General features: G+C 43.1%; 1 protein-coding gene across 12 annotated transcripts in view; it reads right to left on the minus strand.

Annotated features, from left to right (window-relative positions):
* Positions 1 to 125: 125 nt before the first annotated feature.
* The window catches only part of FAM13A (family with sequence similarity 13 member A), a 112,231-nt gene continuing 86,020 nt past the window's right edge, over positions 126 to 26,336 (minus strand). For 10 of the 12 annotated variants that reach the window (XM_015861213.1, XM_015861219.2, XM_015861214.2 and 7 more), the window contains 11 exons: positions 21,321 to 21,471; positions 14,348 to 14,561; positions 13,897 to 14,035; positions 12,742 to 12,823; positions 12,388 to 12,608; positions 10,958 to 11,041; positions 8,746 to 8,841; positions 7,175 to 7,258; positions 3,638 to 3,834; positions 2,939 to 3,040; positions 126 to 2,486 (listed from right to left, as the gene is read on the minus strand). In XM_015861213.1, the coding sequence (XP_015716699.1) occupies positions 2,360 to 2,486; positions 2,939 to 3,040; positions 3,638 to 3,834; positions 7,175 to 7,258; positions 8,746 to 8,841; positions 10,958 to 11,041; positions 12,388 to 12,608; positions 12,742 to 12,823; positions 13,897 to 14,035; positions 14,348 to 14,561; positions 21,321 to 21,471 (1,497 nt within the window). In that variant the 3' untranslated portion in view covers positions 126 to 2,359. The remainder of the gene's footprint in view (positions 2,487 to 2,938; positions 3,041 to 3,637; positions 3,835 to 7,174; positions 7,259 to 8,745; positions 8,842 to 10,957; positions 11,042 to 12,387; positions 12,609 to 12,741; positions 12,824 to 13,896; positions 14,036 to 14,347; positions 14,562 to 21,320; positions 21,472 to 26,336) is intronic. The other 2 variants (XM_015861212.2, XM_015861215.2) reach the window with 2 other exon arrangements.

Below are 26,336 nucleotides of genomic sequence, written 5' to 3' on the forward strand. Positions count from 1 at the left end.
GTTTTGTCACCCCCTTCTTCTCCCTGCCCATCTTTCTTACTTTCTTTGCAGCGGTGCAGATGGTGGGTTTGCTTTTTACCGGAGGGAAAACAGCACTGCAGAAATAGACAGGAGGCAGCCAGGAGTGTCTTCGTTTCTTTTTTCATTTACAATTTTATTGAACGGATTCTGGTAAGCTCAGCTTTCAAAGTTCAAAAATATAAACTCTCTAAAGTGCAGAACTGTACTTACATCTCATAGAAGCTATCTGAAATTCTAGCAGTGTGCCACGTGAACTGCGGTCACTAAGCATCAGGAAATGCTACCAGCTCATCAGTTCAAACAGTGCAACCGACTGTTCCCTACGTGTCCTTTATCAAGATTTGTTAGGGGCAAACCTCAGCAACCATCGTTTATTGGTAACACAGTGCAAACAGGCTTGGAAAAATCATCAGAGAAATCAATCACACTCCTGGGAAGCGGTCGGCACACTGCAGCATGAGTGAGGAGGAAAAAGGGGCAGGATCTACACCAAGAGTCCCTTCCGGTCAGTCACCTTCAAATGCAGTTTCTGAGCCCAACTATTATGCTCACCTCCCTCATGATGGACACTCAGTGCCTCCTGAAAGCCACACCCCAGTTCATCATATGAGCCCTTTGAACCAGGGAATTCAGCCTTTACTACTGCTCTATAGGAGCGGGCAATTCTGCTGTCAGTAGAAAAACTGGCCCCAAGCTCCCTCCTAACAGAAGCACATCAAGGTCTTATGAGGCAGACTGCCAGTGCAGAGCCCTGGGGGAAAAGGGGGCAAGGCAGCCTCCCGAGTAGCTGGGGGGTGCCAAAGAGACCTGCCCTCAGCACCAGCTTTGGCAAGAATCAGCACAGACAGCACGTGAAAGGGTGCACCCCTTTATGGACCCTCCTGCCCACAGAGAGAAAGGAAACGAGGAGCTTTTCTGTGGGCCCTGCTCCTGTATGAAGCCTGGCTGTGATGAGGTGCACTGCATTCATCCTCAGCTCTTTGGCTCCTGTACTGAGATAAAAGACAGCATCTCCTTGTGATACCAGGGCCAAGACCCCATAACCGAGAGCATCCTGCCCCAGGGGCAGGGGCTACAGGGCAGTGACTGCCTGCATGTGCTCCTGGAGTGCACAGGGCTGCAGAGGCGTCAGCTGCTCACTATGTTTCTGAGCTTGCTGCCTTTCACTCCTTCAGGCAGTGATTGTCCAATGCAAGAACTGGAATCCAGTGTCCCAGGATCCACTTTTTTGATGTGACAAAGTTTAATTGCTCAATCCTGCACCTGAGACGCATGCGCAGCACTTCCCTGCAGTATCCCCTGCCCCAGCATACAAGCTACACCCAACAAAGCCACAGGGAAGAAAAGAACATCCTCTGCTGCTTCAGCCACACTCAGGCTAATGGGTGTGCATGACATCCATGTGGACTTTCACCTCTGGCTCTTACACCCATTATCAGAAGTGTAAGGGCTAATGTGGTGTGTCTTCCAGATGCTTGATAGCCGACACTTAGCTGAGCAGCTACCAAACTCTCAAGGCATTCTAACTTAACTTGAAGCTGATAAAACCTCTTCCCATTTGCCCAAACATTGTCATAATCTCACAGCATCTCCTTCCAAGGGGAACAAGCAGGCACAAACCTTGCTGCACACCTCTTGTGCTATCCCAAACAGATGTAGGTACTTTCTTCTTAATTGAATTGGCAGTCAAAAAAGAAAAGTGGGAAGAAAACCCAACTCAATCCTGTGCAAAACTGTAACTCAAACAAGTACTGGGCTATGACCAGGATACTCTTCCAACATTTCATAAAGGACTGGAAGATACTGAACTCCAAAGAGACTGGTCAAAAGTCTTAGCAAATCTTTACTGTAGCTACAAGAGAACAATCTGGGTGCTATCTGACCTGTGCCGTCACATGAGATCGGGTCAGGTCTGGTAAAACAAAGTGGAAGCTGTTGATGATTTAATCACTATTCATGCTACTTTGCCTCTTGCTATGATATCCTGGAAAAAAAAGAATAATAGCATGGCTGGCTTTCATATTCTAAATATTACAGGATCTGTAAGCAAATCAAAACAGAAGGAACCCTTCAGTGCAGTCACTGAGGACAGCATCATGTCTCCTACATTGGCAAACTCCATTTTGGGCATCAGGCCTGGAGAAAGAGTGGACAACAGCAAGTGGAGAGAGTGATGGAAAAAGCCACCCTTTCTCCCCATCCTGCCTCCGGTAATGGCCCTTCAGTTCCCAGGGAGCTCCTCAGCCCTCCCCAGCCAGGCTTTCGATGCATCCACTTCACGCACTTGTCCGCTTGGTGCTCTCTCTTCTTAGTGTGTTGGTAAAACCAATCTCCTCCTTTACATGATCTTTGAGCTAATATCTCTTTTACTGATCAGGACCTCCAGCAGCCTCAGCTTGGCCTTAATCTGCTTGTATTCATTGTATTCTTCAGCCATAGGAGTACGGTCTTCTTTTTGCACATTCCTAGTGGGAGTAAAAGGAGACATGAAGATTTTTGTATCAGTAGGTCTTTCCTCAGAAGCTACTCTAAAGCAAAGCCCTTGTTGGACTTCTGTCTAGATACCTCACAGACATGCAAGATCAGGACAGAGAAACATATGATGTCACTGGGGACAAAGACCAGATACTCTATCCCTAAGGAAATATCATTCCATCATTCCTGTCAGTGTTGCTGGAAGCAGTTGGATTTTCCATACTTATACAGCTTTCCACAGTTAGCAAAGGGGTTGTGGTCCCTCAAGATCTTTGGGGAAAAATATAGATCATTCATTTCAATGGGCAACTGTAACAAATGTGACAAGAGATATAACGATGGCAACTGAATATACAGCAGTGAATTCAGGTAACTTTCCATAATTGGAGGTGCCAAATTGATTAAGAACAGTGGAAAGACAGAGGAAGAGCTGAGAAATTACCTCCCATTTTGTCGGAAAAAATTATCTTCAAAGTCTCTCAGTTTTTTTCTGATCCGCTTTTTCTCTTCCCTGACTTCTTGCAGCTGCTCTAACAGTTCAGGGCTGTTGGGTTTAAACACAGACACGATTATACTTATGAGCACAGTTACAACTGGGAACATACAGTACGTGTGCAAATGTAGTGTCATATGGATGCCAAGCAACTGAACTGCTCTACAAGCAGCCCCGGAATCTGGAGTTAATTGCAATGAAAAGGTCTCTGAATTTACTTCAACAAAAAGACTGGGCATGTAGGCTTAGGTTAAGTGTGCATTTCACAATTGATCACTAACTACAGTGAAATTTACTTGCTGAAGGTAGATCTGGCTTTGGTGACTTTTATGGGATTGAGGTTGGATGGCCATGAATGAGGTCTGACACCTGGGTTTGTACACAGTGCATCTGGGTGCTTCGACCTAGAAAAAGGAGTTCAATGGGTGCCTCCAAAAACAGAAAAGCCTTGGAGAGTACAGGGCTTGTTTCAATGGTAAAGGCTCACCAATGATGGCAGCTCGAGTGGAGGTACTATTTAGCCCAAGATTCCAAAGGTTATAAATGTCAGATATCACTCTGAGGACAGGGGAGTTTTCTCCCGTACCCTTTCATACAGGGGGTCTACTGCATTTAAAAATGAAGTGCAAAAAAAATTGGACAACATACATGGATGCTTCATGGAGATTTGAAAGCCCCATATCCTGGTTGCTCCTTGATGGTATCTTATCGTCCACTGGGGAAACAAAGCCGTCGGCATCATCTTCTAGTTGATCCAAGAAGCTACGCACGCTGAAATCTGTTTTCATTGTAATTGTGAAGTCTGGTTTCACATTGCTGTCCTCCTCAGAGCCCTCCTCTTCCTCCTACAGAGAGGGACAGAACACCCCCATCACATAGTAAGTTGCTTCTCATCTCAGAAGCATCTCCTTTCACCGCATGCACTGGGAACAGATACGAAAAGAAGTGAATAAGCAGAGCAAGCAAGCACTTGAATTGCTAAGCAATACAGTACACCAGGATATCACCAGGAAGACGCGCTGTACCCAGAGCATATCAGAGAAATCAACTCAGATTGGTTACGGAGACCCAAAGCAGCAAAACAGAGTAGGAAAAGAGATCTAGCTTTCTCAGCAACCTGTTGCTTTAATTCTTATATTCTGATACAGGTAAAACCAATTACAGCTGTAATGCATACAGTCTAAAGCATACCTGCCATCCTCTGCTTGTCTCTACCAGGCAGCATACGGACCATCAGGTTAAAACAAGCACTCTTTCATAAGATACATCTCAACAGCTCTCTCTAAAGGCTGAGTTCAAGACCCCAGATCTTACAGTGCTACCAATGAGCTCAGAGGGGTCTTTTTAAAGCCAAATACTGGATATAATTGACTATAAAGGCCCCCTGTTACTAACATGGTTCCAACTTCAGATCTATGCCATATAACTGCAGCACACTGAAAACTGGAGTGGAAACACTTTGTCCAGAGTCATTTCCCCAAAGTACATGGACAGATGGGTCACGTTCAGTTTTTTTCCCCTACAATTTAAAGGCACAACTTTTGGAAGTCACGTGCTGTTTGCTAATCTGTAGAGTTCTCAAACATAGGCCTTGTCATGTGATACCATCCAGAAATCATTTGTATTTTCAGAAAACAGGACCCAGTTTTCTCTTCCTTTCAGAAAACTTTCTAAAAGGCAGATTTCAACTTTAATTTAAGGCATGAGGTTGGAATAAAGTAATAAATCATTGAATGGTTTGGGTTGGAAGGGAGCTTTAAGACCATGTGGTTCCAACCTGCAGCTGTAGGCAGGGACATCTCCCATAAAGCAGGTTGCTCACAGCCCCATCCAGCCTGGCCTTGAATGCTTCCAAGGCAGGGGGCATCCATAACCTTGCTGGGCAACCTGTTCCAGTCTCACCACCCTCACAGTAAAGAATTTATTCCTGACATCTAGTCTAAATCTACCAGTTTAAAGCCATTTCCTCATCCTGTTGCTACTTGCCCTGTAGAATTTCTTCTTGTTCCTCTTTGTGTCCCTGTCTAGATTTAATTCTGTCAGGGTTTTAGCTCGCCCACCCTGATCCCTGGCTGCTTGGACAACTTCTCTGTAGTCCTCCCAGGTAACCTGTTCCTGCTTCTACTCCCTATAGACTTTCTTTTTGAGCTAAAGTAAGTCCAGGAGCACCTTGCTTATTCATAGAAGCATATTTTTCCCAAAGAGAGAAGCAAAGCATCCACATAACTTGAATCTGCATATCTGGTAGTAGTCTCTTCCCCAAGGACACCCATAAGCCCATGGCAGCCAGCCAGGGCTGGCATAATAAGCTGGCTTGCTTGTCTCGCTCCAGGGCACATGGCCCACAGCTCAGGAATGAGCCTCCTGCCAAAGAAAGCCCACGGGAGGAAAAGGCAGTGCAGAAATCTCACTTGTTTAGATAAAACAAAAACACATCTGGCCATTACAAGATCTCTTAAAGCATTTCACTATTTAAAATGAAGGAGCAATTAAAAACAAAAATCTCATCGAGAACCATTGCTTAGAAGGTGTCCCATATGGAAACCTTATTTTAAGCCTACAGTGCCATTTACATTCTAACCAAAATTATCTTCATAGACTAGCTCCGTTTGGCTTGCATCTCTAAGGTTCTTTAGGCAGTTGTGAGACATATAACGCTTCCAGAGCTACAAATATAAAACCTCCAGAGTAACCGCACAGCACTACTCCCAGTCTCTAAACACAGACAATACGCAAGATATTCGGTCCAAACATACATACAAAGTGGCACCTCACACCGTTGTTTAAGCTTTTATCCAGCTCTCCCAAATGCCTTACAAAACACACCAGGAAAACAACAGAATCAGGTGCTCCTCAACACCGGCAGTGCTCAGTCCATGATGGACCCATAGAGGGGGAAAGTTTCCTCTGCTTAATTCCGAGTGAACTTCAGTGAAAAGCTGCTGCACGCAGCTACACAGGTCCCCCAGTAAGTGTTAATTGGCATTTCAGCGTTAATGGGCTTAATGAGAGCAACACCACAGCTCTCCACGTTTGTACTCTCCGTAGGAAACCAGTGAGTTGCTGCCCTGCTGCAGCATTCACCTCGCTAGTCACCACAGATCACCACACTTGAGAGCTTTGACTCCAGTTGCAAACACAGGTGAAAGACAGGAATACCGCAGTCAATCAAATAACCCAATCCAGAGCACTGCTGCAGACTAGAGAGAGCTCTATGTTTGTTAACCAGCCTCTGAACAGCAGTTCTACGTGCTTCAGTCTGCAACCCAGCTTCAATGAACACAGGCCTTGGGTAGTCCACTGATATGCAAACTGCTGTAACTGCTTCATCACAGAATCATCTTGGACGTCCTCTTCTGCAGTACCTACACCAAACACCACCTATGTTTGGATAAGCCAACTCTACTGAAGCACTCCTACACTGTAGTGGTAACAAATGCAAGGCAGGGCCCAGCCCCATGCTGCCTGTCTGGGCTGACAGCAGGACATCCCTTCTCAGAGGAAAAAGAACCAATATTGTAGCAGATTCACCGCCACAAGCTCTCACTACAGTGGAATAAGAGCATCACAACAATTCCATCATCCAAATCTGACAGCATTAACAAACATGACTGTGTTGTTCCTTCCATCCTTGTATGACTTGGTTAGAAGTACTGCCTACAAGGTGGTGGAAGAGCCCTGGATAAAATAAGTATGTGAGCAGCAGAAGATACAGAACCTGTAAATGCCTGGTTGGCTCCATGTGTGTGTGTTAGTTTTGTGAGATCTCATTCCAGCCACGGTGTTGTGTGCAAGCCACAGAGCGTTGGAGTGAGAGAAACTATTGCAAAATAAGTTAGTGTTGTTAAAGAGGAAGGAGAAAGCAAGGGGAAAAAAACAACAAACCACCAAGCCAAAGTGCAAAGGATAAGTGTGAGGTTTTTAGCAAAGTAAAATACATTATGTGCAAGGAAGGGAGAAGGGAAAGAAGACAAAGCCAAGGGAGTATTGTAGTCTTATCTACAACAAGGGAAGAATTTGATCAGAACTGGACAGGCTTAAAGCAGCTACTGATTTTTCAGGAAGACACACTGCAAAAAAATCAACACTGATGGAAAAAAAATAAAAATCAATCATTCTCTTTCATTGATATAAGGGGAAAATTGATGCAAACTGAGCAATTAGTTAGCAGCTGGAGGTCTTCACCTTTATCTCCTTGAAGAAGGAAGCAGTTTCGCCCTCGATAATTGGTTGCAGCAAAGGGCTTCTCCGCTTGCTGGAGGGGGAACCCTGTGACAGGTGTTAACAAGTACGTTACATTATGAAACCCTTTCTCTTCCGCCACCTGCTCTCAGATCATTCTCACCCGCTCATTCGCTCAGCTCACTGCCAGACCATCAGGAGAAATCCATTTCTTAAAGAACAAAAATACGCCTGGCAAACACTTTGCATCTTGGACTGTTTTCCCTCAAGATGTTGCTTAGCAAGGGACATCACTGCTAAACACGCAAGAAAAAAGCTTGGATGCTGGAATACTGGCTGGGCAGGAACTACAAAGAAAATAACCCCCCAACCCAAGGCCTTTGCACAGACACGCACACACACACAGACTTGCTTGGCTCTCCAGAGCTACCATGTAAGCCCAGCTGGACTCTCCAGCTTTGCTTTCCAGGAGGCTGACTTTCCAATCAAGTGCTTCGTGACAGACTTTCAAATGTATTCTGCCTCTGTGTGTGAATCTCTCACTCTTCTTATTATAAGGGACTGGGGAAAGCCAGTCTCATCTCTCTTGTTCTAGCCAGTGTGCAACTTCAGTTTCGTGCCTAACAGGACATGAGCTTTCTTTTGTGAGCTTTGTCTTAAACTGCCAACACACAGATGAAGGGTTTCTTCCATCTGAGAGACAGCACCATCTTTACAGTTCACATTTTGGGGAGTACTTTGCATATTCAAAGAGGAGCAGCTTTCGTTTTAAATGCAGGACCACCTGCCACCACGTGTGCAGAAAAAAACTCACATGTCAGTGTGACTGACTGCACTCAAGTAATGCTCTGCCAGTCCATTCAGTTCAGGAAGCAGCGTACAAAAAGCAGCCAGGACATCAGCAAGAACAGTAAGAGATCGCACATGACAGGGTAAAAAGGAACCAAGATCAAACAATTCTCTTTCTTTAGACAGGCCAAGAAGATTCTTGGTATATACTTGGGTTGAAAAATTCTTTAAAAATGGCCTACACAAGCTGTCCAGAATTTGAGATACCGTGTTTGCTCCCTAAAGGAGTGCTTTGGATTCCATGCTGGTGTCAATATTACCTTGCCAAAGCACCACCTGGATGGAGGGGGCATCCACTACTTGCAGGATCTCTTCAGTATCAGCGTATTGTCCCTTTCTCTCAGCCAAAGAGACTAGTGCCTGCCCTGGGACTCACACAGGTCTGTACTCCCAACATACAGCCCCAGGTAACCAAAAAACATGAAGACCCAGAGTTCTGAATAGAGCAGTAAGGAAAGGGAAGTGATGCTGTAGCCAAACATAAGATGATGAAATAACAGCAGCAGCCCAATGGAAAAGTGAGAAACAACAAAAGGTGAGATGTGTCTCATGGCTCATGAGCAGGCACTAGAGACCCCTGACCAGCGTTATCTGACTGTAGTACGTCACCGACCCGCTCCTTTGCTTGGTCTTTGAGATGTAAGGGAGGAATTGGCCTTATTGATTGCACCGTATACCTCAGCTCTAACGCTAAGCAAGACCTCCTAAAAGAAAGTTCTACTCACAATGATAGGGATGGTGTTGGCTCTGGAGAGGATCTGCTTGACCAAGCGATACCTGTCATACAGTGGCTTCATCACCTGTCGTTCATTTTTGGTAACCTGTAAAGAAAAAAGAAATGAGAACCGTGAGGGCTGCAGCAGATGCTCCATTCTACAATGTACGTGCTTGTGATTACTGTTAGCCAGAGGACTTAAGGGAATTTCATAATGATTACATGCTAACAGCACTAGTACGGAAACTGGAAATGCAGAAGTACTTGTGCTCCCTCCTTAGTCTGAGTGCTGCAAACTGCTAGTGTTGCTTTCTGGTTTTCATTCAGATCCATGCTAAGCCAAAAACCTCAACAATATTGTGCAGAAGAGAAGGCTTAACAGACAACAGCTAGTGTGGGAAAGCAAAGGCCTGTCCAGCTACGTAGCAGCTGTAAAGAAACTGGGATCTTACTTCTTCAATATACAATAATTCCTTAATAAGAAAATAACAAACAAACCTTCACTTCATGACATTTCAAAGTAGGTAAATACATCTGTTCTGTATGGGGAAATAAACATGAGCCTTGGAATGGATGGAGATTCCTAAGGCACGTTTAGGAATAGGAAAATATAAATGACGGGCTTCTGACTCTGAATATCACTATGAAGGAAGAATACAAAGAATTAATTTAAGCAAGGAAGTTCAGTGCAAGGGGCCTGAGTCAGCCTTGCGGACGTGCACCAGAACATTTAACCAGAAAGCAAACTGAGAGCAAACATTTTGCACATGGGCAAACTGTCTCCCTAGTTAAGCGTAATACCAGCAAAACCTGAATGTATTTTTGGAAAACATCAAAATGCAAAAAAAAAGCTGTCAGAATAACAGAGCCTTTGACATAACTGTGGAGCACGCTCTGTGCGGCAAGCGGCAGCAGCCAAGGAAGAGATCATTGCCTGCATTTGTGAGAGCAGCTCAAGAATTTCTGCAGAAATGAACTTTTTGGCTTAACTAAAGCAGTTCAGTTCTACCTCTCCAGGTTTGCCTGTCACTGGTGCAGAAAGACCCAGCTGCACTAAATCTGAACTCCATTGTTTGTCTTGTTTAGTTAAATATCTTAAAAAAAAAAAAAAAGAAAAAGAAAAAAAAGCAACACAAAAAACAACAACCCAACTTGGCTGAACTACACCCCATTCTCCTCAAGCTTTCAGTACTTTTCCACTGCTGCAGTGCCAGGAGCTGGGAACAGCAAAAGCTGATCAGCTGCAGTCTTTCTTGTTACGTGACTCCATGTTGCTTGGTATAGACTGCTTATTTAAAAAGCAAATTAAAAAGTGGCTGTATAAATAAAGCATCAAAAAGTGCTGGGAGGAAGCTATGCTGATGTGACAGCCTTTTAAAAAAATATTTAAAGTGAGTTTTTAAGCAGATTTAAGTGAGTTTACTTTAACAAGATGTCACCTGTTGATTTACATCATTGTGATACTAAAAGCAGACTTCAGCTCTGGCTCTGCTGGACAAGGTTAAGTGGATGCGCTGGCCTTTTGCTATTTTATACTGTAATAAAATGTCACATCCTCTCATACAACCATGCTGTTTTCACCTACTGGCATATGTGCCTATGCAATATTAGTACTTCATGAAGAATGTCTGCTAAGGCAAAGAAAATCTCAACCTCTGTCATGGCACTCAGGAGACAAACTGTTTTGTGAATCCTCTGGCATAAAAGGATTGTGCAGATACAAAAATACAGGTGCCTCCTCACAAATAGTGTGGTACTTAGGGAACGATATAGCTTCTCTGAGAAGGTGCAGTGCTTGCACACCTGTCTTCCAGTTAGTCATTAATAGTAGCAAATGGACAAATTTTTGGCACGATGGGGGTCCATGCAAAGCCGTTCCTGATTATACTGGATCCCTGGTAAAGCTGGTGAATCAGCTGGGCCTCAGACTGAATGTCTGTGGATCCTGGCAAGCTTGATGCAAAAATAATGCACATTGAGCTTCATTCAGGCTGTAGACTCAGAGGTATCTTCCACATCCAGCCCTGTGTGCAGGCACCACCTTGCCAAGAGTAACATGTCAGTGGTAATGACGTGGTAATTGGGTGGTAATTAAATGATGTATTTATGTTTAGAACAGCAAGAAGTTTAGAGTTTGTGACAGTGAAGGAGCACTAGGGCAGTCATTTACAACAGATAAAGACACACAAAGATGCATTTTGAAAAAATGCTGCTGTACATACCGGTCTGCCATGAATGCTTTCATAATACAGCAGGGCTTTCTGAAGAGCCACTTTCTCGGCTGCTATCTGATCTCTTGTCATGTCCTATAAAACACAGTGCAGAGAGAGGAGGAAGAAAATGTCAGAGTTCAGGACACAGACAATACTAATTTACAGCCTAACCAAAGTCATTATCATTTTGTCATTAATGTTTTGAAGACTCATCTCTGCTTTCTAGTTCCTCTTACCCAACAATATTGCTGGAAAGACTTACCATGAGTGGAGCCCTATATACAATGCAGGCAAACTGAAACTAAATAACCTTTGTGTGTGAAAATGCTGTAGGTACATAAGGGGGATTCATCTTTTCTGTGTGCTTTGAACAAACAGTGTTAAATAACTTCTAGTGACGGTGGCTGTTCTTCACTTAGAAGGATCTGAGTCGTAAGTCCAGCAACAAAATGCATGCTCCTCCTTATCTTCCAAACCTGAGACAAGCTCCAGTACCTCTTGCAAAGCCTGTCGTTTTTGCTTTGACTACTACAAACACACTTAACAGAAATGAAGCGCAGTCAGACAGTTTCTTTCTGCCAAATTCTGCTATCAAGTGAAAAGCTCTGGCTGACAGGCTGAGGGGATGAAGCCAAAAAACAACAACAACAAAAAAGGGCAGGCAGACAGTTGGAAGACACTTCCCTCAGTTTTCCAGAGCTCATCCACCAAACATGACTGATACCAAACCTTCTCTCTCTATTGCTGCACCAAATACTTTCAGAGACCTTAAAAAGCTCAGGCTGTTGATTCTTGCTACCTTCAGAAAACAGCCAAACACTTCTGTAAATCCAATAAACAATGATATTGCTGTCTGCTCCTCTTTCACGGAGTACTGCACAATTCACACGTCAGCAGACTCAAGGACTTCATTTACAAGGCTGCCCAAAACCAGAGAACCAGCAACATCAGACACAAAGAACTCTCTGCCGACAACCCTCAGAGATTACAGGAACTAGCTGAGCTCAGTGTGGCACTCAGAAAAGCAATGATAAAATGCAATAATAAAAAATGATTAAAAAAAAACAAAACAACCCACAAGAGCATTCAGCTTTGGAATGATCTAGAAGAAAATCAGTGACCTAATCTTGAGAACCTCTGGAAGACTCAGAACTATGCCAAAAGCTTTTGGGCATAACAGCAGTTCAGAACTGTTACATGGAGTCTGTGAGAATCAGAAAAAGAACACAGTGCCATTCTGTAGAAATAGAACTGTGGGAAAAAACCCAATATAGATAGCAAAGGCACTGGGAAAGAGGTGAAAGCAATTAAGCCCAGAGTCGAGGTTGTAGACTTTGTGATGAAACGTAAAAGATCACAAGACTTTCACAACTGACAGGGCAGCCATGAGTTACAGGCTTGTACTTGAAAGGCCTAAATCTGATCAACATATATCGTACCTTTATATCCTCGGGTCGGTTTGTCTCTGTTCGTTTTTCCTGAAGCTTCTTCTGGATAGAATCGAGGGTCACTTCCACAGCAGGTTTGGTGGATTTATCTGACAGGTCTTGTTTCTTGTCATCTTCCTTTTCAAGCTGAGAACCAAAGCTCTTTGGGAGCGTGTTGCTTCGCTGACGCACCACAGGACCCAGGTCTTCCTCCGATATCTTCAGCTTAGTCTCTAAAAAGGGACATTTAGGGGAAGAGAAATAATTTCTCTTCTTAAAAATGTGAAAGAAACACTGCCTACCATCAAATTTAAACAAGGCCAAGTCCAGGTGCCCCCAGAAGGTACGTCAACAGTGACTGCTCACCTTTAAGTTGCTTTCGGAATTTGGCCAAGTCATTTGTCCATTTGAGCACTTCAGGATTAGCTGCTTTGTCACTGTGGGAAGGCTGGGAGGAAAGAACAGTCATGCTGAATCTGTATTAAATCAACAGGAGTGACCCACTGAAACAAGCCTGTGTCACAAAACAGGGGCTGAACGGGACTGGGACACCGCACAGAGCACGAGTACAGGCTACTGACTGGTGCCTGCACACGTCTGACCTATCCAGTTCAGACCTTGCTTTGATTGCCCTCCCTGTCACAGCATTGTCTCTCAAGGCACTGCAAGACTGATGCAAGACCCTTTCATTACCATCCTTAGATCACCAAAGATACACACATATGAAGCTTTAGCTCCTTTAAAAGCTTTCTGTCCCTCCGAAGGGCACGTCAAGAATAAACAGAGTAAAGAACATGGCTACTGCTCAGCAGCACTTGACTATGGTTCCTTGCTGAGGAGCAAAGAAGGCTGCTCTTCTCTACTGTGCAGTGTGCTGGTGTCCTGGAATTACCATCATGCAAATGAGATGCACAATTGTTCCTCTTATTAAGTAAAACTTAATAAATAAACAAATGCAAAACTTAACATAGCTATTCCTACACCCTCGCTGTATAAAGCAGTGATCAAAATCCCATGAGCTTGTGAGACTCTCTTGTACTGCACTGGCCGTACAAAAAATGCCATGAAAGTTAATTTGCTTGGTATGGATGCACGTTGTCATTTTTGGAGCAGCATTACATTTTCCTTTACATTGTTTAAATACTCCCAGGCTGTAAGGTGGAACGATACAAAGGTGGTAACAAAGATGGTAACAGATATTCAAAAAGTTATTTAAGAGGAAAAACTCACCAATACAGATGCATCACTGGGAAATGCTCCACCAGGGAGCAATCTCCAAGAGATACTGCCTTAGTGGTGGTCAGCCCTTAAATGAGGTCTAGGAGCACAGCTGAATTACCATCACCTGTGCTCCCACAGCTGACCCAACACTTGCCTCAGCTGATTAATCAGAGGTTCAGGCTGTGATTACCAATTTCCCATATACAGACTCTCTGTATATATTTGACAGGCTCCCCCAGCGTCTCCTCCCTTTCTAGCCACCTTACACCTCTCCCTACGAATGCTTGAGTAGAGACTCACTCTGTATTTCCTCTCCTCCTCGAATTTGTCCTCAAACTTCCTGATTTTTTTCTTCAGTCCCTGAATCCTCCGGGTAAGCTGTGCAGGGGTAAGGTCTTCTCTGTCATCTTCATAAGATCCCAAAGAAGAACTCCGCCTCCTACCAAGAGCAGAGATTACAGAAAGAGTTTATCCAAACAGCTGCAGTACATCTTCTCTCTCAGAAGGACACTTACACTTTGTGTAAATAAAGGCAAATCCCACGGAAGTGAGAAACTTATGTTGGTTACTGTCTAATGACAGACAGAACAAGAGGATGCTGTAACAGTCTCTTTCAGGAACAGCAACTCTCTAGATATTAATTCAAAAACCCTGAAATGATCAGTTACCAAGAACTTTTCTTAAAACAGCTGTTTCCTGACAGTACGATCAGAAGCCAGATCAGACTCACCACAGAGAAATCACAACCCACCTCATAAACGAATGAGAATTGGGAGGGGAAGGAGGCACTTCTGTATCATCCAGGTACTGTTGGCTCTGTCCATAGGCATAGAAGCGAGGAGACAGCATAGGATCACTGTCCTCATCCAGGAGCTGGCGAATTAATCGACCAGCCTGTGGGGAAAGCCGAGCCTCTTCTGAGTCTAAGCCATCTCGCTGCCAGGAAGAAAGTGCAGGGATGGGCTCTAGGAACAGAAAGACAAATAGTGGTCTTATCATTTTTGTTTTACAAGTATCGTAGATTCCAGACTACATTTCTAATGTCATATCATGACCCCGCTTTCCTAAATGATTACTTGTTGTCAGTGTCAGGTATTCACTGGGTCATTATTCACAGCTGCCACTGCGCAAAGTAATGCAAAACATTGCCTGGTCACAGTGGATGCTCTATACAAGCATAAATAATCTGCTGGGTGCAACACAAAGCTGTATCCATAATCTGGCTGGAATTACCATGGATTGACACCAAGAGAAGGTATCACCAGCCACTACCTTTAAGGAAATAACTCTGGGATAGAACATATTTATTGGTACACGGCAGGATAAAGGAGGCAAGCTTGCTATAGGAAGAAGCTTCTCAGTTTTAGGCCATACAAATGCTGCAAATGAGCAGCACAGTAATTGTCCTCCTGTTCCCCAACACAACCCTGCCATACATGGCTGGAAATTCAAAGACTAGAAGGAAGCATGTTTTTCCAGCCTGTAAGGGAAGATTGCCTCACTGTGCTACCACCAGTTCTTTAGTACACCCAGCAGTCATGTGGGCTGATTTTTCCTCTTTTTTATATGTAAACCTGCTGCTTTATCCTGCTGCATGGCAGAAGAATGAGGAAATGCTTAGCTGGAAGTGAAAGCAATGCTGTACAGGGAGATGGTGGGGTGGGAGAAAAATGGAAGCCCAATTTAGTGTTACTGCTTCACATACTGGAGCCCACAGAAAACAATCGCCTCAATCTTGTGACAGCTCCCTCCCGATGCCATAAGGAGTCGAACGTTTTCTGTTCAGATAGTTTACTAAGCTGATTTGCATGCTCCTACTTAGCACCACGGGATTAAACAGTTTAAGAGCCAGGCCTTGAACTTATAAACTTAACAAAGAGTTCTAGAGTCAAGTAACAAAACAAAAACCTTATAGAAAGCTCCCAGACCAGTCTCAGAACTATGGACTCAGTATTTCCTGTGCCTAGCATGTCTGCTCTTGTTTCACAAAGAGAAGAGGCTTTTGAAGCCAGAAATGTTTTGAACTAAAAGCAGTATTTCCTTCTGTTGAACAAGGTTAAGACTTTCATAGCTCAGAATGGGGTCTGTGGGGACTCCCTTACAGAATCTTGCGTTGCTCTCCCCTAGGTACAGCTCAGGCAGCATGAGATCATCCATAGCTCAGGAATGGCTGTCTTGGAGGCATTCTGCTGCAATGAAGGTTACTGTCCTCCTTTTCCCTTCTTCTTCAGTCCATGAATTTAAGTGGAATGCCTTGGCTTAGAGATTGGTGCTGCATGCAAACCGACATCTTATCCTGAAAGGGATGGCTGGAGGTTTTTGCACCTCTCAAGCGTTATGATAAGTGAAGCACATTCTTGGCACATACAAGTGCTCACAGGGGCTACATTAATGAGGTGTGCAAAACTCAGATGGACATAGGTCGCATTGTCATGGATTGGAAAGCTTGTACAGCCTATATTTCCCCCAGGTAATTTCTGGAACGTGAGCCTTTTTTAAGCTGTGTTCACCCTGATGGTACCTAATAACTGAAAAAAAAGACTTCTCAAGATACCTAATATGACCAAAGAGGAAACTAAGGGCAAATCATTCATCCAAATGGTGATATTTTGGCCTCCGACCCTTTCTTGAATCTCAGAATTTCAGGCCCTCGCATGATATTGTGCAGCAAATTAATGGCTGATAACAAGAAAGGAACAAATCTGATACATCTGACTAGCAGGAATGAAGTAAGTGACGCTTGCAGTTCTTCCAGACATTTTTCATTGCCAGTTTTTGGAATACCCTCACACCAAAACAGAATTTGCTCTTGGAAATCATTAAATCACACCCTCATGGGATTTACGCAGATGGAATAAACTTAGGAGAAATCAGGATTATATTTAGCAATAACCAAATAAAGCTTCTACCACACCAGTTAAAAAAAAAAAAAAAACACAAAAAAAAACCACACAAAAAAGCCATTACCAAGCATGCACGATGCATGTGATTTTATCCTAAGGCGAATGTATGTAGTGCCCAAAAGTTGAATCCAAAAGGATAAAGCGTATAAAGGGATAAGGAAAAAAATATCCTAAAAGGAGAAGTCAAATTTGAGACTTGACATAAGAAAAGCTTGCTATAGAAAATCAGCTGGTTTTAATTCTCATTCCTAAGACTCTATGGGCATGTTGTTTCCTTTGCTGATTATATGTGTTTATAAGAAAAACCTCATCTGGACACAGAATGAGTAACGATGCTTCCCTCCTCCCCCCCGAACATATAATTGAAGAACATATAAACACGGGAACAAAGGGACATAAACAAAAGGAACAAAGCAAATAATAAAGAAACATATTTAGTTATTTAGAATTACAGATCTTATCTACATCAGACCATGAACTGGATCAGAGTTACAGACTGGCTGTCCTGTTCTTTATATGGGTGAGGTGCCAGAAACTTGGACTGCACAAACAAATAGAAACCCACTCAGGGGAAAAAGCTTCCCTTTTTGATAGTGAGCAATCAACCCCAACCTGCCCAACAGAAGCCACAGTCTCTTTTGTTATTTATTTACAGAAGATACATACATAAAAGTTTTAAGCCCTTTCCTAAGGCTGCTAAATTCCTGGACTTCACAGTTGAGGTTTGAAGTACTTGTTATTAGTTTTAATACTGTGTCTATTTCTGCTAAGCGAATACGAATCTCAGTAAAAAATGTACATGCTTTGCCTTTTCTTTGCTGCTGACTTGACCCACACTCTTTCATCTTGAACAGATCCCTCTTGCTGAGAAAGTCTCTATATTCCTTCTATGTACTTATTTTATTCACAATAGTGAAATACACCGGTATGAAGCCTGCATCACGCTCAGCAGTGAAGCACTCCTCTCCAGTCTCACAATCAGCTAATCTTTTAACAAAGCTGTCAGCCATCTGCCAGGTGTTGCCCTACAAAATTCTGTAGGCATTCACATGTCTGTTGCAGCACACCTACCTGCCACACAAAGGACAGGCCTTATTAATAAGCCTCTATCAAGCAAGAAGAAAAATGGATGTTAACAAATTCAGTGGGGGTTATTATTGGTCAGCTCCATGCCATCCTGCTGTCAAGACTGACTTTCTATTTCTTCTTTAATAGTTCTGCTCTTTATCTGTGACAGGCTTACTGGGGGGGTACAGCCATGCGCATTTGCCCAAAGGTACAGCCAGCAAAAGGTTCATGCTCTCCTCTCTAGCCATACAGCTGATGTATGACAGCCCCAGGAGGCTAAAATCTTCACTGCTGTGAACTGAAGTAGGTCTGGAGGGATTAAAAAGCCTAAACTAATTACAGCACCTGAGGTCCTAGCACTAAATAATGGAACGAATATAGCAATTCAAAGCCTCAAAACACTCGCTTGGTCAGTAACAATGTGTTTTACATCCTTAAACAGCACTGTCCTATTCTTCTCTTAAGTAAATTGAAAAGAATGGCCCAAACAAGGAGCTACCTTACTTTGTCAGTGAGATGAACCATTTCCTAGCTATCCAGACAATTCTGCAATTTGCTAATGGTGTTGCACCATAACAAACAATGTATTTTTTTTAAAATACTGCTGTCATAAAATGAAATCCGTAAACAATGCAATTATTCATTTCTACATACGGTGATAAAAACGCAGCATGTTTCACCACCTTTTGATTTATGTCTGTTGCACACAAACACACTGACCTAAGCCTACTGTCAAAAACAATCCTACAACGTTGTTTCTCTTGCTGTACTCTTTTCCTTCTCATTACCCTTCTTCTTTTCATGGGAAAGCATCAATTAAATCCGTCTCAAAGCTATTTGGAGATCAGCTTCACCCCCAGGGTCTTAGTGCTACAATTCTGGGGTTCTCAAAATTGAGGAGAATGCTTATTCATGTTAAACTTCTGCTTTCAGTCTAGAAAGAAAAACGATTGCTGATTGTCTCGTAAGTGCTTGTAGCTGCAAACTTTGCTTCAAATTTCATCTACAGAGCTCTTAAAACCTCAGTAACGAGGCAACATAGGCAGCAATCACACATCAGATCAACTTACTCAACTATCTGTTCAGCTCTGAGCTGGTGACAGGGCCAGCCACTGTTAGGAGAGCAACATACTTCCAGATTTTTCCTTGAAGGCAGGATAGCAAAATCTGTTGCTTGAATTAGCAGCATTTGGTAAGAATTCTGCACAATAGCACTGGATTCTGAGAGAACACTGCGTCCTTCCCACTCATGGCATTCAAATCCAACACAATCCTCAGCAAAGGGAACGCATCCTGTATAAGTATAGCTCATCTCTCCTCTTGTGTACAAGTCTGGCTGTGTAGTGAATCTCAAAAATAATCAGGTAAAAATTATTTCTAGAATAACCCTGCCAGCTCATGTGAAAGCTATTGCAGTTCAGTGCCCCTGAATTAGTGTTCTTTATGACAGCTTTGGTCTCAACATGATAGGAAGTCTGCCTGAGTGAAGAATAAGAGCTAGTCAGCAGACAAGGCTGCCTTATGTAATTCTGTGCCCATTCTCCAGGGCTGCTCCTCAGCCTGTGTGCAGAGGCAGTGACAGCTACAGCTGATGGTGCCACCCCCTCAGCATGCAGATGCTTCTTGCCAGGGGCCTGCTCACACCTCACCCTGCATCTCCTGCAGTAGTTCTTGCAAATGAACCCACCCCAAAGGCAAAGCAAATAACTTGTCATTACTGCAGCTGAAGACACAGGGCCTCTCCCTTTCCACCAGCGAAGGGACAGAGGTGCAGTAAGGACCCAGATTAGATGTATAAAGGCCTGAGTGATGCATGCTGGCAGGGAAGGGACAGTGCCTGGCCTGTTGGGGCTGTGCATGAGCGGCACAGCCCCACCTTGCATAGGCTGGCTCACTGACAGCCTCTGCCACTAGCAGTAGAAATGCTCCCAAAGTTGAGGTAAGCACTGATCCCCTTGTGGCTTCAGAAAGCTTAATTTCACACCCACAGATACAGAATCTTTCCTACCTCCTTGCTCAGATATACAAGCCACCGTTTTGCTGCATTCGAACCTGCATCAACCAAACGGTGATTCTGGTAAGCAAGTGTTCTAGGAGATCACATCTCTCTCACTCTAGAGCTGATTTGTTTGCAGCTGCCCACCTCTTCCTCTTGTGAAAAACATTCAAACAAAATGGAGGAAGAATCTGAAAGAAGCACTCTCAGATGCAGTCACAGGCACTCATAAATCCTGTTTCATATTTGCAGTGCAAGAAATCTGGGAACCAAACACAAGAGCACACCTACAAAGAGGGATTTGTACTGAGGTGCAACGTATTTCACACTATGGGAAAACCTCTGTCAGACAGAAGAGAGCTGTGTTCTGCCCTTCACATGCTCATATGACTCCCATTAGTAACACTGCTTGCCACAGGCGTGCACGGAGGAGAAAAAAAAAAGAGTCTTTCTTTCCAAAGGTTCACATGATGGCTGCAGCCACACATCACCTCTGGGAACACAGACGTGCTCTCCCGGCCCAAAGCCCTGCGGGACCGTGCTGATTGGCACCTCACCAACACCAGGGCAGCCAAGGCCCCGCGGGAGCCCTTCCGCACTGCTTTGATCAGCTGCGCCACACGCCTGGTGATATCACCCAGGGAATCCCCGCTAATAAGCAAGCGGAGCAACTCTCTACTGTCCATGGTGACTGGCTGCCTGGATGCATCAAAAGCAGCCAGGGTGTGTGGCTTTTATTTACACATGCTCAAGGTGTTACGACTAGGCAGAAAGTCAAAATATATCAAGGTATGTGCTTTGTGAAGACAGGACCAGAGAACTTCTCAGTGCTCCCTTTTAGATTAATAAACTACAGTTATACATTTTCCCCTCTTACTTTGACTATTACAATACAATGCTTGCATCTTCCCATTTCTTCCCTGTCAAAGCCTCTCTCTCACTGCAAAAACACAAACGAGCACAACAACTCCTGCTTGTAGAAAGGCAATTAACACTCAGTAAGAGAGAAGGGCTCTGATCCCAGACATACTGGACTCCTTCAGTTCCCCTCCATTTCAAATGGAGTTCACAACACTCATACTGTGCACAACAGATTTCATTCTCTAACCTAAGTCAGTGAAAAAGACAAGTAAGCATACACTCTGAAGATGAGTGCTAATGAAATGTATTAAAGTATTTAAATCACAAGCAATTTCACATTGCACTTTGAACCTATGATCACAACTTTTTCACAGCATACATCCAAAAGATATTGTTTGTAAGAGTTATCAAGGTACAAAGTACTAGATAGGCAGCCATTTTTTTCCCCAGCTGTTCTTTAGACATCTGAATCTTTACTTCCAAATAACAACCAAAGTAAAAGAATAGAGAGAAAGAAGAACGTTCCTTCCTGACTGTGAAATATTCAGTTTCTTTGAAGAAAGCACTATTACTTAGAGCTCCAGCTTAGCAGTCAAGCAACCAGCCATCAAGAAATATTCTAATCCAAAGCACACAGGAACTTACAGTACCAAATAGTACATGAATGTTACTTAAAGAATAAAACAGTGTATTTTCTTTCTCAAAGGGACAAGTGGAACTAGTAAATATTTAGAATTTCACTTCCAATTTCTCCAAACTTTCAGTTCCATATTCAGGACAAAATTGCTTTCCTGTTGTTTTTGGCAAAGGAACTTCAGCACATAAAGATATATCCAGCCCACGGAGGTTTCCTTCTCTCTTTTAACTCGTCTGAACAGCCATGAAACAAACCCTACCTTCCCAGTTGTTGTCATCACACAGCGTTGTCAAATCCAGCCGAGGCACTTCTGACACAAAGCTGTTTTCCTGATCATCAGAATCTTGATTTCTTTGCAGCTTGTTTTCAGGAATGCTTGGGTGTTCTTGAATCTTCATACTTGAAGGCTGCTATATTCCCACAGAAATGAGGAAAGAAAGAAAAGAAAAATATTTCAAGATGAAGAGGAAGGGAAAAAAATCCCTGCAGTCACAGCAGCAGTAAGCTCACACTTTTAAATAAAAAGGTCAAAATAAAAAGAACCTGACGTTTCCAGTTCCAAATTCAAAGCCCTTTGCAGTGACCCCTACGTACCAATCTCTCACATTGATAAAAACATCTGTCTATTTGCCTTCCTTGAATTTTCCCTTCTTCAGAAAGCCACAGCAAATTCCCGAGGCTGCCTGCCCTGACAACCGCATGCAGCTGAAAAAGCCTCTGCTGATTGATTGGGGTGAAAAGGGAGGGAGGACTGCAGGGAGGAAGGGAGAAGGAAGAGGAGGCTGCAAAAAGTTCCTACAGGAGCAACTCCTTGGAACGGCAACAAAAATGCTGCTGCAAGGCTGAGGCAATACGTGGTCTCCTAAAAAGCAGGCACTGGAGCTCCTGTGGTAGCAGCTGCAGAGAGCAAGCAGTGCAGGCTACGTACACAAATGCTCTCATGCAGGCTGTGCTGGCTCAGATCAATTAGTGCCAGCTAAGCTGTGCAGGCTGCACATTCCCCGATTTCCTGTGGTTGTTTTCTAGCTGGGCGTGGGGAGAGCAGAACTATTTATGGAGGAGCTCTGGGTATTAAAGCAGTGTTGCGCAAATCCAAACGGCAGTGGGGTTTGGCATCTCAGCTGGAAAGCAGTGCGGACTCTGGGAATGAGCCAAAAAATTCACACAAGCATCCAACGACTTGAGAAAAAACAACAACAAAAAACAAACGGTAGAATGCTGTCAAGTAAATGATTCATAATTTAATGCTACCTAGAGGTAACTGCTGTTTGTCTCACCGCTACTCATCCTGACACACCACACGGTGTGTGCTTTTGTGGAAAAATCTCAGCCATCCCCATAGCCCAGGTACACTGCGTGCACACTGGAACGGGGCTTCGTGACACAGACAGTTTGACCACAATAAAATAAACGAGCTGTAATGGCTTGCAGAGGGCCGTGGGGAACAGGAAGAGTAAAGCATGTGCATAAACACGTAGTGGGACACGTCTAAACTCGGCAGACACAGAGCCATGCGAATGGATAGTATTACACTTGAACGTGAAGCGTTTGGTCTTGGTAAGGACAGCTGAGGCGTTTCCCTCCCAAATATAGTCTAGCAGGTAAGCAACACACAGACTTTTTCCCCATAGGTATTTTGATAATCCATTTACAATCTGCTTGGGATGATTTGTTTAGAAAATGTGTCTAAAGAAAGTAACTTCAACATTTGAACTTCTTTTTCCTGTAAACCCTGAAGCATGGCCAAACTGTACCAAATCAGTATTCTTAGCAGATGTCAGTAAGGCACATGTCAGGTTTTTTTTTCCCCATATCCATAAAGCTGGTATGCTGTTTTCTTTTTGCCCTCTGAGCTGAGAAAAGCACATAATCTTCACGCAGAGAGGGAAAAAAAAAAACCTGCCCAATTCACACATTGCATGAAGAATGTTTTTATCTGGATTCAGTCCCATCTACCTGGATGATGAACGCTGTTCTGCGTTGTATTTGTATAAGGTTTGTATTTCCTTTTCATTTCAATAAATCACCGTTTTAAAACATTATAACAAAAGGAAACACCAAATGACAGCTTGCCAAGGCACTAATAACTCGTACAGATTGACGCTAAATCTGATTACCAATGTGGTTATTGTGAAAGCTGTACATGGAAAAATGCTAATTCACCACTCAACAACTTTTAAGCTGCTTCTAGGTTGGGAGGACTTAAATATTTCTTTAAGGTTCAGTGAAATCTTATTTCCTTTTCCTGCCAGAATCTAAATAGTCAGTGTACATTATAAACAGAAAGACTGGCCAGTGGCCAGAAACAGGCAGTATTTTGCACTTGCTAGAGAACAAACTGTACCAGTTTATAAACTGCATTTAAATTGCCAGCACAGTTCTTTAAGGCTGAAAGAAATCAAGAGATAAGCTTCAAATTGATGCTATTAAGAACAGCATGTAACAAGTGTGAAGAGCTTACCTACATTTTAACTATTTCAAAGGAAGAAACCTCAAAACATTCTATCATTACCACCACTGATATTAATTACAGAACTAAATATCTTTCTACAAAGTGTACAATCTCCTGACTTATCGTGACCCTGAAAAGATGTTAGTAGCAGATAAAAGGACATTCTTCCAGATGTGTAAACATTTCCACTACAGATATATTGGGAAGGTTATATGCACGTCTTCCTCGTAAAGTCACTTCAGTTGTCAGAAATGTTTTAAATCAGGCCTGTGCTGTGCCTGCAGCCAGTGACTGTCCTTTCTGTGCTCACTTGCTCAGTGATGTAGTCTCTAATACAATGAATAAATCATTGGGTGCTCCAAAGAACAATGCTGGTGTAAACCCAGGAGACACAAGAAGGAAGATGTTAAACCTTTGAATTAAAACTCAGAAATTGGTAGGTAATTCAGGATCCTCATTGCTTACTTTCCTATTTGATTTCCTGATGCCACCAGTTCCCAACCTCCAGGACAAAAATCAAGGCACAGCTACCTTGCTTTAGGAAAAGATGTGCCACCGTTTCTCATAGATCAAAGGGGCAGCGACTTAATACTCTCAGCAGCAGTTGGCAGCCATGCTGCATTGCACATATTACATAAGTGACTACAAGAAATGTTAAACTAGGCACCTGACTATGCTTTTTAGAAACTGCTTCTGTAGCCATGCTTTGCCGTTACTAATAACTACAGATGTAAATAACCTGGGGATAATTCTGCTGCTTTCATTATCTCTGCTCCAAAGGAGATTCAGCATAAAGAGTAGCTCCAGCAGCTAGAAATAAATGGAAGCAGATCTTTGAATTCAGATCAGGAGGAGGTTGTGTTCTGTTCAGTTGTGTGCGGATTTAAACAAATTTTATACAAAAGATATACTTCCCCAACATCTGATCATCCATTGCAACCACCAGCAAGAACTATTCTTAAGCATCTCCTGATAATATAATTCAATGCAAGAATTTAGTCACTCTTGCACCTTAATCCTGAGTCATGCCATCTCTCACCTACACTTGTTGCAGTGCTGGGTCAATCTTGAAAACTAAGTACCTTGCTACATTAACAAAGACAAGAATAACCTACCCTCAAGTATTTTCTGAAAATAAGTGCAATTTAACTCTCCACAGTGTGTACTCTTGTCTGCAGAAAAGCTTGGTAATAAAAGTGGATTCTGTGGCCAAAGTTATCAGGTGGAAAACTTCTGCAGTTGTCTTCTTGCTTTGCCACCAGACAAAGAAGTACAAGTTTTTCTGGTTTCCAGACTATGTACATTACCTGAATGTCATCAACAATTAACAAGTTGACAAACATTTCTGTGTTATTACATTCAAAGTACAGGCAACACTGTGGTAAACAATGTTTCTTTGAGTGTGGGTCTCAGGCTTCATGCAGACTTTTACTGAGTAAGTCATATTCAGTTCTGTTCAGGACAATTTCTCTAAACAAAACTTGGGTATTAGAAACTACTTATTTTCATACTGGAGCCCAGCAGATAACGAGGGCAGGGTAAGGGCAGATAACGAATGCTATAAAACCACTCAAAACTCATTCAGGACTTATGTTTCAAGGTATTTTTACTGCCCTAGGTCTGCATAAACAATAGCTAGAAGAGATTCCAAATACCTCTCTTATAATCTTCAGATCAAGTGAGAAAGAATTAACTAAGTCCCTTCCTCATTCCGAATATCTGTTACAAAAGGTCTATTTTTAAGCTGCCCTAAGCAAAAGGCTTTTAAGGGACAAGGAATGTAAAACTACTATGCCGGAACGTAATGTTTTCTTGACCTTGTAATTCCTATAATAATGCCATCTCCTATGAGATTTATGGGTTATGAGGGTTATGGCTACATATCCTCCCACAATTAGTACTGAATTTTAAACTCTTCCTAATGAGTTTATTTTTAAGACCACAATTTCATATCTATTTAAACAGATCTCCTCCAGACTAATTAAAAGTTGAATGGAAGCACTCTGTGGTGTGGCATTAACAGCACCTTCTTCGTATACAAGAAGAATTTGGAGGTGTTGCCGAGTTTGTATTCCGGGAAATACAACAGTACATGAGTCTGAGCTGCCAGGAATTAGCTCTGCCATGTGCAGGAAACCTGGGGATTAATGACTCTCTGGGAGCAAAGCAGAAGATCTGGCTAAGCCTAACCAAAGCAGTGATCAAAGCAAGTGCTGAGCACCCCTTCAGAGGGGCAGCTACTTGATTGCTTGTCAGAGCCCAACATCTTGTACCTTCCCTGCTAGAAAGAAAGGAAGGAAGGAAGAAAAAAAGATTACCCCTGCAGCAACAAAAAACCAACCAGTCAAAACAAACAAGCAAAACAAAACACCAACAACTCAAAACAAAACTTGAGAAGGCCAGTTTAAAATTACTCACAGCCCTCCATTAACTCCAGCTGGTCAGAGATGACAGAGCTGTCTACAGCTGTTACAGAGTTCTCCTCTAAAATGGGTGCACAATTGAGGCAGAGGTGCCTCAGGTAACTTTGCCTACTGTTTTGAATGTCTAGAGGTATATCAGGCAAAGATAAACTGGTGGCTTCAAAGGTGCTCACCCAAACACAACTTTAGTCTTCTCTTTAATGAGAAGTTAGGATGGAAAACCACCAAGCAGATGCAGGAGGTGAGTGCTGAACAGAAATGGAAAATCAGAAAAAAAGTTGTTGACACAAATGCCAAATTCCCTTTTATTTCCCTCCTGACATTCACTCCAACCACCAGCCCTCAGAGAGAAGCAGGAGTCAATCCAGTTTTGTAGGACAAACAATCAGGGACACCTGCA

This window comes from Coturnix japonica, chromosome 4 (assembly GCF_001577835.2).
Source record: "Coturnix japonica isolate 7356 chromosome 4, Coturnix japonica 2.1, whole genome shotgun sequence".
In the NCBI taxonomy this organism is placed as follows: domain Eukaryota; kingdom Metazoa; phylum Chordata; class Aves; order Galliformes; family Phasianidae; genus Coturnix; species Coturnix japonica.